This window comes from Oxyura jamaicensis, chromosome 14, assembly GCF_011077185.1.
Source record: "Oxyura jamaicensis isolate SHBP4307 breed ruddy duck chromosome 14, BPBGC_Ojam_1.0, whole genome shotgun sequence".
NCBI classification, from domain to species: Eukaryota; Metazoa; Chordata; class Aves; order Anseriformes; family Anatidae; genus Oxyura; species Oxyura jamaicensis.
In genome coordinates this window covers 1,689,214-1,702,202 of record NC_048906.1, presented here as the reverse complement: position 1 = coordinate 1,702,202, position 12,989 = coordinate 1,689,214, and the positions used below count along the sequence as shown (strand labels likewise).

The following is a 12,989-nucleotide window of genomic DNA, read 5'->3' as shown; positions in this document are numbered from 1 at the left end:
TTTCCTTGTCAAAGGTTATAAAACGTGCTCCCAGGGCACACCGAGATGAGAAGTGTAATTGCAAATCGGGTCTCCAGGATCTCCAGACCTACACAAAGGCTGGAAAGTTTTAATTACTTCCTTGTGGAGCCTTTTTTTTTTTTTTTTTTTTTTTTTTTTTCCCCTCTTCTGTCCTCCTAAATTTGGAATAAAAGAAGAAGAAGAAAAATGCGTAAATAAAAATTTTGGAAAGCTCTTGCAATCCTGCTCTTCCTGGCGTATGCAGCAGCCGGGACAGATGGGGAGGCCCAGGGCACAGGAACAGCAACGCTTTGGAGAGTTACTTTTAAAAACAAGAATTGGGTTAGAAACGGGAACTGCTTAACTGAGACTGGGAACAAAACTTCTTTTCACGCTTGGCAGCCAAGGATTCTTGTGTGGATTTCCATCCCCCTCTTGCTCTGGCACTTCCCCCATTTAACATCCACTGGGACCTGGTACCCAAAAGGCATTTCTGCAGCTCTGGCAGCGCAGGAACTTTGCATCCTCCCCGGATTGAGCAGACACGGATCTGTAGCTCTGAAGTGCCTTGCCCGAGCAAGAGCCAGCGGTGTGCTGGGGAGCGATAGCTGCCGGTGCACTCCTGGAGTCTCAAGCACAGACTTCCAGCACCTGCCATCCTGTGGGAAAAACATCATCTTCCAAGCTTCTGGATTTTTAGCAATCTGGGATACACATAACGAAAGAAAAAGGCCGTAAAAACACACACACGGGGCTGTTTTAACTCCCCAGTCCACCCCAGCGCCACGCAAGGAGACACGAACACAGCTCTGCATATAACTTTATTCCATCCCATCCTGGCAGTGGCAGCAGCTTCTCCACCGCCTCCAGCCCGCGTCCAGGGGCTGATCCTGGTGTGTACAGAAGGCACTGCGATGGGGGACTCAGCTCACATTTCCTTAAGAGCCCACCTGAGATGTGCTGCATAAACTCTACCAGGGCAGCCAAAATAAAGAGGCAGTTTCTCTTTCTTGGCTCTTGGTGTGCACAGGGTGTTGTGCCTCCTCCAAGGCGGGAGCCGACACTTTCATAAAATCAGCTGCTGACTTCTCCTAAATCTCTTTTTCTAATTAGGGCAGTGATGCAGTGATGCCAAAGGCTGTTTCTCCTCTGGATGGACGTGGGACACGCTGCACCAGCACGCGGTGGGGTCCTGGTCCTGCTGATGGTCAGCACCCACCTGGCCCTGGGGAAGGACACGGCACAGGGCCACTACGGCTCCGATAACAGCTCCAACTCACCCATCTGATCTTGGCTTTTACCAGTGCCCCAGCACCATCATGGGACACCAGTGCCTTGTGCCATGGATGGCACGGATTTCCTGAGCTGATGCCATCCTAAAGCACGGCACGGTGGAGAAGTGCCTGGTGACCACAGCAAGCAATCGCTGCGCTCAGAGCGAGATCCGGGCGATCTCATCCCGGGCACCGTCCCCCTGCCTGTCCAAGGCCACTTTTATTGTCTTGATGTAATGAAGTGCGGGCTTCACCTGGACAGACCCACAAGTGGCTCCTCTCAGAGGCAATGAATACAAATACTTGACCTCATGAGCCGTGGGGCAGCAATTAGTTTAAGCAGGGGGTTTGTGTAACACTTCAAAAGTCTTAATCCGTGCGGTCAGCCCTGGCACGGTATTTGCCAGAACCTATTGAGTAGTCTTAATGAGTCTGCAAAGCAAGCTTTCAATACATTTTGGGTCGCTTCAGATGCTTTAAATGGCATAGTCTATATGGTATTGTGTGGCTTTAGAAAGGCCCGGGCTTTAAAAAAGTATGGCTCCCTTTCACAGGGCAGACAGAAACCATCTTTAGAGCCGGGACCCTTAGCGCTTTGCATATCAATACGGCTCGGGCTGAATGCAGTCACTCAGCTGGGAAATAGGATCACTATCAGCGTTTCCAGGCTTTCACAGGCACTTGGGAAACTTTAAAGCCCTTCGCGGAGAATAATTTGGTCGAATATCGTGGCTAGAAACAAAACCTCGGCCGGCGGAGCGTGGTCCCTCGCGCCGAGCTCGCGGGGCGCTACGGCAGGAGCCGCCTCTGGCCTTCATCTCCTGTTTCTATTTCTTCAAAACTTCCCTGATTCCTGCCTTAACAGCCCATGGGCTCATGCACCACAGCCCCGGCATCTTCAGCTGCTGCGGAGCTGCTCATGGATGCTCACAGGGATGGAAACACGGACAGCCAGTGGAACGGGCAACTGTACACGTTTAATTCCCACATCACGTTAATCCCACTTGTGTCACTTGTCCCGTGCGTGCCACTTGTCCTGGCATCGACCAGATGAGCCCAAGGGCTGAAAGGGGCAAATGTGCTGACCACACACCAGCACGGAAAGTACGTGCCAGCAGCCAGGACATGGGGATGGGGAGAGCTGCACGGGGCAAGGCACAAGGTGCCGGTGTAAAACAGCGAGGGAAGGCTCCCGTGCCCACTGTGCACCCCAGGACAAGTGGTTCCTGCTGTATCCATCACCCCCATGCAGTGGCAGAGGTGCTGAGCGGTTCGGGAGGGAAGGCAGCATGGTGGGATGGTCAGCACAGGGATGCGGCACGAGAGGGAAACCACAGCCAAAGCCTATTTGCAAACAATGCGGGGCCCAAGGGCCCTTGAAAACAAGTAATTAGCTCATTAAAGAAACAAATACAAGTCACTAATAAGATATTAAAGGTTAATTAAGTGTTTTCCCCATATTTAATTAAGGGAAAAATAGTTAATTCAGACTAAACTAATTTCTGCAGCCTCCCATGATAGCTCTCTGTGGCTGCAGATCTGAAAATCTATTGAGATAATTGAACCCAAAGGTCAGAGTTTGGGGCTTTTGTTTGCTCTGCTTGGGTGAATTTGGGGTAGCAGGGATTTTTATCTTACGGGTGAGAAATGCCCTGCTTCATCATCTGGGTTACTCGAAGAGCACAGGAAGGTATGCGATACACAGCTCCCTCTCCCCAGCCACAAATCTGGCACTTATTCCAAACTACCTCCGTTAATTGTTGTCCTTAGCTAGGAAATTCCTTCAGATGATTCTCAGCCTGCAGAAAGCACCCCGTGCTTTGGGTTTGCTGCTTGGCTGGCCTCACCCTACAGCAGCCAGTGGCTGGCCCCAGCACAGACGATTGCCTGAATGCAGCCCCCGTGGGCTGGGAAAGGGCTGTGGGCACAGCTGAGCACCCACTGTGCCCCAGCACCAGCACCCTTATTTTCCCCCTTTTTTCTTTTTTTCTTTTTTGCACATAGGATTGTTTCAGCAGAGGGGAGCTGCACCCGGGGCTTCTTCAGTCTTGGCCAACCCTATCAAACAATCTCGCCACGTCCAGGACCAGCACGGCTCCGTATTTAGCATTTTGGTTTTAACAACACTTCCATCATCAGAATGTCAAAACTGGTGAAAATCGGTGCAGGGAGGAGCAAGCTCATCACGGTCACCTTCTCCCGCAAATCTCACCTTTAGATATGAAAACAAGAAAAGACACTGATGGGAAGCACAGAGACTGGCCTTGCGGCCAGCAAGGAGGGATAAAGCAGCCGCCCTCAAATGTCACAAACGTGTACCTGTAATTTATAGTCTAAGGCTTGACACCGCTCACAGTAAAATCAGTGGGAAACCCCCTGCCAGCAGCACAGGGGCTCACACGTTATTGAATATAAGTTATTTTTGCCATCTCCCTTGCTGGAATTGGCACAGGCAGAAGCCCCGGGGCAGGAGCAGCCCAGACCCGGCTGTGCACCCCAGGGCTGGTTGGTTCCCTGGCACTCGTACGCCCATGCACCCACACCCTCCCTCTCACCACCAGCACGGCCACAGTTAACATAGATTAGCAAGATTTAAATGGAAGAATATTTAATCTGGTCAGGGGGAGAGGGGTCATCTGTGTTTTTATTTCTTAAATATTTCTCTCTACTCCGGAAGGGTCCGTTTCTGGCCGGAAAAGGTCCGATATAAATTAGAACGAAGGGAGGAGGCTCCTGGTGGCCCCGCGCGTGGCTCAGTCCCACCCGAAGTCCTGCCCTGTCATCTGGTAAAACTTCATGTTGAAAGGTCTGTAAAACTCCTGCAGGCGCTGCACCACCTGCCCGTCGATTTTGGGGTGCGGCCGCCCCTTGGACTTCCCCAGGCAGCGGGGCTTGCTGCTGCCCTCCGGCTTCTTCAGGCAGGGAAAGCCCTTGGTCTCGTTGAAATAGAAATGCTTGTCCGTCACCACCCTCTCGAGACCCAGAAAGTCCTGGACGCGACCCATCTCCCCCGCCGGGTCGCTGACGAGCCGCTCCCCGCTGACGAAGAGGAATTTGGAGAGGGGGAAGTACCGCAGCCAGTTGTCCAGGTGCTTGGCGTAGATCCCGATCCTCACCGCGCTCCAGCTCGTGTCGATCAGCCCCGTGCTGACGTTTTTGAAGGCCAGGGCCTGGAAGCTGGGGATGGTGGGGTTTTTGGAGAGCGTCTGTGTGTAGTCCGAGATGGCGCGGGTGACGGGGTTGCGCACCACCACGATCAGCTTGGTGTCCCGCGACATGTTGTAGATGCGCCGCGGAGCCTCCTTGGTGACGAAGTAGCTGGGGGTCTTCTCCATCGTGATCTGCCCCTCCAGCGTCCGCGGCATCAGGCTCCTGGGGAGAGAAAGGGGCACGGTCAGGGTTGGCGGCTGTGTGACCCTGCCTCGTCACGTCACCCCGGTCACCTCCTCGTCCTCAGACCCCTTCCTCGGAGCCCCCCTGCCCAGCTCGCCCCTCTCAGTCCCCCCAGGCCTGTCCCCAGGAAGAGGTTCCCCATCGCTGCCCCGTTCGCACCCCTCCTGATGTCCCAGCTCAAACCCGGGGAGGAACAACGGCTCCGCGGGACGCTGCAGGAGAGGTTCCTTAGAGCAGCTCGTGCGGGGAACCCGAATAAAAGTGACCCAGCTGCCCGGGTAAAAGCCCCTGAGAGCCCTGCTGGTGTTGGTGTGATGCACCGCGTGGAACCCTCCTGCACAGCACCCTGGCGCCGAGGCAGGAGCTGCCCCAAACCAGGACCATGCAGAAGCCCCTGTGCCGTGCCTGTTCCTTCACTGGGACACTTCTTGTCTTGGCCACCCAACGGAGCACATCAACTGCAGATGCTCACACACTCCATAGGGTTGCAAAGAGAAAAGAGGAGGAGAGGTAAGCCTTGATGTGGGAGTGGGCACCCATTTGGGTGGGCAAAGGGATGAGGGGGTAACCTGGGGGTCTGGCACAGCCCCAGCCCCCGGCCCTGGCAGCAGGGATGAGCACCCTGGGGGCCAAGCTCGGCCACCTTGAACCCAACCCAACCGGGATGCAGAAGCCCACCAAGGCTCCCACCTCCTCCAGACAGCAAGCAGTTAAGGCCAGAAAAAGACTGTTTCCTTTTAAAAAAAAAAAAAAAAGAGGCGGAAAACCTCTCAGGGCCCAGGCATTGTGTTGTGTAAAATTCACTGCCCTGATTGTTCCCTTGTGCACTTTAATGAGGCATTAATTGCTGGAGAAATTACCCAGGCATGTCACAGGCATGTCACCCCATGGGCTGAGGGCTCTGGGGGGGGGGGGGGGGCTGCACGTGGTGCCCCCCCTGCACCAGCACAGCACCTGCCCTGAGCCCCCCATGTCCCCCTTTTTTCGGGGGTGGACACGTCCCCTCTGGCCAGCTGGTGAAGAAGGGGCTTGGTTTGTGCTGAGCTGCAGGACTGAGCTCCCAGCGGGGTCACCTCGGAGCTGCAATGGGGTAGGACGGACGGGGTGGTTGGCTTCCAGAGGCTGGCTTAGTACTTGGGAATGACCAAACCACTCCAGCGGGTTCTTCTGAAGCAGGAACTGCCCATCCACCCGCACACACGAATACAGAAGCGCAGCCCCCCAGGCGGGTGCTATTTTACAGAGACCCCGAGGCACCCAGCAGCGACACGGTGCGCAGGAGGTGCTGAGCGGGTGCCCCCTCAACTGCCCAGCCCCAAATGCCAACCATAGCCAGGGATAAAAGAACCCACGGGCGATCCCCCCACGTGCTGCTGGAGCTGGCAGCGCTCTGGGGATGCTGATGGCTCTGCCCGGACCCAGTGGCACCGCTGGGCCGTGCTGGGTCCCCAGGCAGGGACACACGCAGCAGCCTGGGCCATGCTGCCGGCACATCAGGGCTCTGCCCAGCAGCACGAGTTCCTTATGTAATGGGAAAAGGCTTGAGGTTTGGGGAGTTTTTTTTTCCCCTGGACGCAGGAAAAGAACACTTTATTAAAAGCATTTGCAGTGCTGGGCTCCGCACAACTCCCTCCCCCTGATGAGAGGCGAAGCCACTTGCAGCTTTATTTTGTTGGCTTTTTTTGGACAGTGACAGCACTCACAGAGCCACCTCTCGTCCCCAGCCTCACCGGCCACCAGCAGCAACGGGGCAGCCTGCAGAGCTGGCTGGAGAAGCTCCTGCCCAGCAGGTTGTCGCGTTCCCCTGTACCTGTAACCCCAAACACATCCCAAACCCAAGCCCACGATGCCACTTCAAAGCTGGCGGGGGGGTGATGGGCACAGGAACCTGCAGCCCAGCTCCTGGATGGCCACATCGCCTGTCTGTCCCTGAGCTGCCCGAGCTTCCCTGGGACACCACTGATGTTTTTCTGCAGGACAGCGACTTCCCACGTGCTGCTCAAGCTCTCAGCACACATGGGCTTAAGACCCAAATCCGTCACTGTCCCCAGGGTGCAACAAAATGCGCGTTATGCAACGTTTGGGATGACGCCCTCTGAGAGCCCACATTACACTGACATACCGCTTTCCTCGGTCTGTGCTACACAAACTGCTTCTGGTTTGACTCGAGCTCAAGTTCTGCTCCGCTTTCATTAAAGGCAGAGCTCTGAACCTGCTGCAGCTGCCCCCGCCAGGCTCCCCGGGCCGTCAGAGGGGATGCCCCGAGCCACAGCGGCACGCAGAGGAGCAGGTGAGAGCCCTGCGGTAGCCGTCTGCACCCATCTTGGCGTCTGCAACCCTAAAAATGCACCCTGGCCATTTCTTACAGCATGTGAATAGCAAACTGAAGGAAGAAAGGAGGAGACCCAGGCTGCTCGGCCAGATGGGATTTACCTCCAGGTACAGTGCAGCACGCCTGGGTGGCCACAGAAAAGTTAAGGGAAGGTAGAGTTTTGAGAAAAAAATCACTAAAACCACGGACCCTTCACAGAACCCCAGCACCTCTCTGGTTTTGTTGCTGCCCAAGCACATCAGGAGTGACGGCTGCCAAACAACTGTGCAACACACTCATCTTCTGCACAGCTCCGTCACACGGATTCCCGGCTACCTGTGAGATAATTACACTCTTTCACATTTTCATTAACTCCCTAAGAATTACCCCAGTTAATTATTGATGAGCTCTGCCTGCCTCCGGATCTGGCTAAAACCAGCGAATGAAGGGCCGGGCTCCTGTTGTGCTCCACTTTAGCAAAAGCACTGGAAACTCTAAACTTAGAGCTAATTTTCCTTGACCTTGAGAGAGCTCCTTGGGCATGCCAAGCATTCCCCCCGGGAACGTGGCACCACCACGAGGGAGCACCCAGCAGCCTTTGATGGAAGATGTATTTCAAGAGAGACCACGTGCCCAGGAAGAGGGATCAAAGTCTCGCTTCTCTATTAAGCCGATAAATTTCAATTTTTGATAAATATGGAGATGACCGGCACTTGGAAGGCATCGGAAACAAGATTTCCTACGTGGAGATGTGCAAGATGTGGCACTGCTAATGGTGAGCAGCAGGGAGGTGGAGCAGAGAGCCTGGAAAGCCAGGAGCATCGGAGGCTGTGCACTCCTGCAGGGCGAGGTGCCGGCACGTGAGGCTGTCGGTCCTCGGGGGACTCGTGTCTGGAGCGTGCCCTCGTGGCTGAGGCACGCTGCTGAACCTCCCCGGGACGGCACAACTCTCACAGCCAGTGCTCCCGGGGGCCCTCGCTTAGATTAATTACCTCCTCTCTTGAGGTAGCGAGGTGCAGTAAGTCACAGCCCTGATAACAACGCAGAAACCTGCACGAAATAGCAGCCATAGCAGGCAGCTAATGGGAGCAGACTTCAAAACCCCGGGCCGACATAACTTCCCGGGGTTAATTGGTTCAGGATTCCTCAGCTCTGGGATGGTTTTGCTGGAGACGGAGGAGAACTCATCCCAGGAACGGGCTGAGTGTAAGGTAATGGATGCGCCTCTCCGGGACAAGCTCACTGATAAGGAAGGCTCCAGCCCGACAGCCTCCCACGGGCGATGCCAGGCAGCATCTTTAGCAGGGCCCAGCCTGTGCCAGGAGTGAACAACGGCCCCAAAACCCAGATAAACCACGGGCGTGGGTGACGGGGGCAGTTGGACCAGGGCATGCAGGTCCTGCATTATCACCCACCCCATGGAAGGGAGAAGGGGGAACAAAACCTCCCCGTTATTATTAAAAAACGAGCACTAACAACAAAATAAAAAGCCACCGACAAAAGCGAGTGAAAGGCAAGGGGATTTCTGCCGGGGTGGACATGGTTGAGAGCTTTCTGCAGCGCCACAGACAGCGACTCTTTCAGGGTGCTCAGCCGGGAGGGGTGATGCTGGGGACAAAACCGGCAGCATGGGCGCAGATTAGGGTCGCCCTCCCTGGCCTGGCCGGTGCGGACAGGGGGCACAGAGTGACGGGGACATGGGGGACACGGCACCCCCCGAACGGCAGGGTGACGGGCTGCCCCATGGGCTCAATAGGGCCGGCACCTTTTTGTGTAAATGTAAAACAGTTTGGAACCGGAGAGGGGCGAGGGCCGGGACAGATTTATCCAGATTTATCCTCTGCCCGCAGACACCCCTACCACTCGGATCTGCATATGAATCGCCCCGAAGGCTTATCTCACCCGGCGGGGACAAGGCGGCCTTTGTGGTGGCAGCAGCAGCGGCTATGAAGTTGTTAAACTGGAACCAGTTAGCGATACTCTCAAATACTGGGAGCGTAAGGCACCTCTGGTGGAGAACGGGGCGAGAACACTTTGAGGGCTGGGACATCGCAGGGACAGACCCAGCCACACATCCCCAGGCACGGGGCTGCAGCAGGACCGCGACTGCCAGGGGTGGATGGGGGCAGCCACTCCGGACCCCCCCGTCCCCAAAGCAGCGCCTGTCCCTGCCCTGGTCCCCTCCACCACCTCCTCCCGGAACATCTGTTGAGCCTCCGCACCCCAACAAGCCGCCCGGGAGCAAATTAGGGCCGCGGCCACGTTTGCTCCTCATTACTGCGCTCTTCCCCTCGCCTTCCCCGTCGCCCCCTCGGAGGGGCCAGCGGGGCTGTCATCGCCCCCACCGGCGGGCAGAGCCCCGCGGCGCTTTCCCTCCCCGCCTGCCTCCATTATTTTTGATTCTTTCGCCGATTCAAAAATGTGCAAATGAGGCCACAGCTTCCCAATCGGGCCTGGCCATGAGCTAATTGGCTTTAAGCAGGGAAACCTGAATATGCTAATGGGGGCAGTAACGAGCCCGGGATGCGCCTGGAAGGGGAGCCAAGCCCTCGGCTCAGTGATCGGCTGACTCGAGACACGTCAATTAACAACAGGGAAGATAATTTATTAATGCTCCTTTGCAACCCCCCGCCCTCTGCACCTAATTACAGAGCGATACAAGAAACAACCCGGAGGTTTGGGTTGTTGAGCCCCCAGCACCCACAGCAGCCCAGGACCAGGCTGTGGGTGCTGAGCCGGCGCAGAGGACCCGCAGCTCCTCCAGCCTCAGCGATGGGTCCCTGCCTGGTGCCACCAGGGCCGGGCAGCAGAAGGGGCTCAGGGATGGGCCAGGAGCCGGGGAATGTCGTGTTTGGCTTTCCGACCTATTTAGCATCATGTTCTTGGGGATGTGGAGTGATGGAAAAGGGAGAGGCCTGAGCCGGCATTAGCATTTCTAATCAAGTGGCTGCTTTTACGAGTCACCCGACACCCGGTTATTAGCCCCCGATAAGAAGCAGGGCCGTTTCAGAAGCCATTCAAAAGAATAAATCATGTCCCTTTTGCACACTACAAAACCACCCAGCCTTCTGCACACCCCAAGTCTCAAATCCTGGCCATAAGAGGAAAAGGACGTTTTTTCCCCCAACACCATGGGGCAGCTACAGCCCCCCTACGCACGCCTGCTCCCCTCCACCACACTTCATTTGCACTGGGCCCACGCTCATGTTTATGGCTGGGAATTGCAATTATGGGCAGCTCGAGGCCCTGAAGGTTTCTGAGTGATTACGGTGTTTTCTTTCCATGGTTATTCCAGCAGGGTCATTAAGGCCAAAAGGGCTACTGGTGAATACACCCAACGCATACCATTATGGGGCGCAGAAGGCAGAGACAATGCGAGCGCAGCTCTGGCCCCAGAGCGGCAGCACTGGATGAAGCTGCTCGGCACAGGGTGGGCAGGGGGTGCTGCACGGGGTGCTCCTGCTCACGAGCCTGGCTGCTTGCACACACACATGCTCCTGCACACACAGCAGACACCAGGCTGGCCGCACAGGGACGAGGAGCCACCCCAAGCAGGGTCCTGCAGTGCCACAGCATCACGGGGATGCCTGCAGCCCGCAGGTGCCACAGCCAGAGAGGGACCAGGAGGCACTTCACGTGCAGCGAGCAAAGACGGCTATTGAACATCCACCAGTACCAAAGCAGCTGAACCCACTTTTACCGTTACAACGAGTGAAAAACAAAATAGCAACAGGAATCCCCAAAAAACCACCTCCAGAAAGAGCAGGCAGGTCACCTGCACAGGGACCGGGGACGCTGTGGGCTCCCTCTGGAGCGAAGCGCGGCCGCAGCGCCGCAATTAGAGCCCTCCCCTGGCGGCTGGCTCCCCGCGCCCCTTTGATTCCCGGCCCCGGGGGCGCGGGGACGGCCGGCGGCAGGTGTCTTGCCTGTGACCCGGGTCAGCCCAGGGCTCTGATCTCCAAATGACCCTGCCCAGCAGTGAATATGTGTACCCGCGCTCAAACAGCTTGCAGATGAAGGAGCAGCAGACTGGAGATGATTTATTCAGGAATTAAAGGTTCAGTACCCCTTTTAAAGGCCGAGCCTCGCCACTGTCAGCCTTCATTGCACACAATTAAAGGGGTTAGCTGCCTGGGCCCGCCACGGCCCTCCTCACTTGCAGGGGAATGAAATAAAACAAAAACAACCCCTCCCCACGCCCCCCACCACCCCGCAGCCCCATCCCTGCAGCGTACAGTTTGGGGCATGACAAGGGGATTTGCAAACTCGGCCCACGAACGGTGCTGAGCTCGGGCACGGGACGGTGCTCTCACTCTGCCTTCTGCAAGGACGGGGAGGTGCAGACCCCCAGCTGTGGGCTTTCTCCCCTCTCACAGAAGGGGATCAGGGCCTGGGTCTCCGTGTGCTATCCCTGGTGCAATCAGCGCAGAGCTCCTTCCATCAGCACAGCACCAGGCTGCTCAGCACCAGGCGCCCCAGGTCCCACGGGACCCCTGCAGCTCCCAGCAGACAGCACCTCACTGTGCCAGGCTGGAATTGCCCTGTAACACACCCGAGAGAGGAGATAACAGCAATATCAGGCATTGCCCACATTGTTGCCTTCCCTTCAGAGTTCAGCGAGCTGACCCAGGGTAACTGCGGGAGGGGCAGCATCGCTCACGGGCACGAACAGCAGGAATTCAATGAAAAGCTTCCTTCCCTTTACAGCAGAAAAGGAAGAAATCCGCTGCCTGCAGCGGCTGCTGGTAATCTCTTTCCAAGGCAGTAAATTTTCCTGCAGCTACCCCAGCAAGTAATCCAGCAGATTATTACACCTTTCAGTGAAATCAGCCGTTTAAATACGCTCTCCCCTGGCCGTGCTTCTTGTGTTTTACAACCGGCTGAAGATACCCGACGGGCTGTCTGAGAGCAGCGAAACAAAAATTATGCTCTGCTGCAAACAGAGCGGAGGCACCGGTGACAAATTTTATACCTCCTGTAACCGGGTCCTTGGGCGCTCCAATAAATAAGGAAAATTTCCTCTTAAAACTCGGCAGGGCTGCCAGGCTTGGGGCTGTGCATCAGCACCGTGAGACGCTCAGGGGACAGCAGGAGGGCAGCACGAAGTGCGGGGGGGGGGACGTGCCCCAGGTGGGCAAAGCACAGCCAGAGTTTACAAAATCTTTGCTTACAATTACAAATAAAAAACCACACATAGTGGTTCCGATTAAAGTATCCTCTGGCAGCAGTGGGCTGATCCTTCCTGGTTTCGGGAAGGAAATAAAAAGACGACAAAATCTCATCTTTTTCAGCTTTAAAGCTGCACGGCTCGTGCCTCCCACCTGAGTCCTGCTTGTGCCCCGGCTCCTGCCAGGCAGCCCAGGACAGGGCTGGCAGCTCTAGGAGAAACAGGAATTCCCCAGCGTCCTGATGCCAAAGCAGGTGAAAGGAAAGCAGGCATGCACAAAGAGCCAGCCCCAGGCACGCAGTGAAAAAGCAGAGGGGAGCGCATCCCTCCCACGGCATGGGTTTACCTCTGCCTGCAGCATCAGCTGCCCTTGGGAGAGGAAAAAAAAAGACACTGATTTCCCTATAATTTTGCAATTCTGCCTGCGGGGCCTTGGGGCACTGCACGCCCACGAGCCTCACTGAGCAGCTGTAATACGGGGATAAAAAAGGGGCAAAAGCCTCCAACGTGCCGGGTGTGCCCGTCCCGCAGCAGCACAGGGTGCATCCACCGGGGCTCCCTCCGCAGTCCCGGCACTGCCGCAGGTGCGGGACCAGCGGGAGCGCAGGCGAGGGAGGAAGAAAGGAGGAATTCACACGTGTCTGCCAGAGCGAGACCTTCCTGCCGGCCACTGCACCGACAGATGCTTTGATTTGATCAGCACATGCTGACGAGGCATCAAGACAAGTCCCCAGAGCCATGAATAATTTCTCTGCCTTCGTGTTTATTTGATCTCAGCATGGGGCTGGCCGGCGCTGCCGCCCCATCCGGCGCTCTGCGCCCCACGGCCCCGCTGGGGCTGGAA

General features: G+C 56.3%; 1 protein-coding gene across 1 annotated transcript in view; it reads right to left on the bottom strand.

Annotated features, from left to right (window-relative positions):
* Positions 1–3,870: 3,870 nt before the first annotated feature.
* Positions 3,871–12,989, bottom strand: part of HS3ST6 (heparan sulfate-glucosamine 3-sulfotransferase 6) — a 28,906-nt gene continuing 19,787 nt past the window's right edge. The window contains exon 2 of the mRNA XM_035340027.1: positions 3,871–4,646. Coding sequence (XP_035195918.1) covers positions 4,028–4,646 — 619 coding nt within the window. The 3' untranslated portion in view covers positions 3,871–4,027. The remainder of the gene's footprint in view (positions 4,647–12,989) is intronic.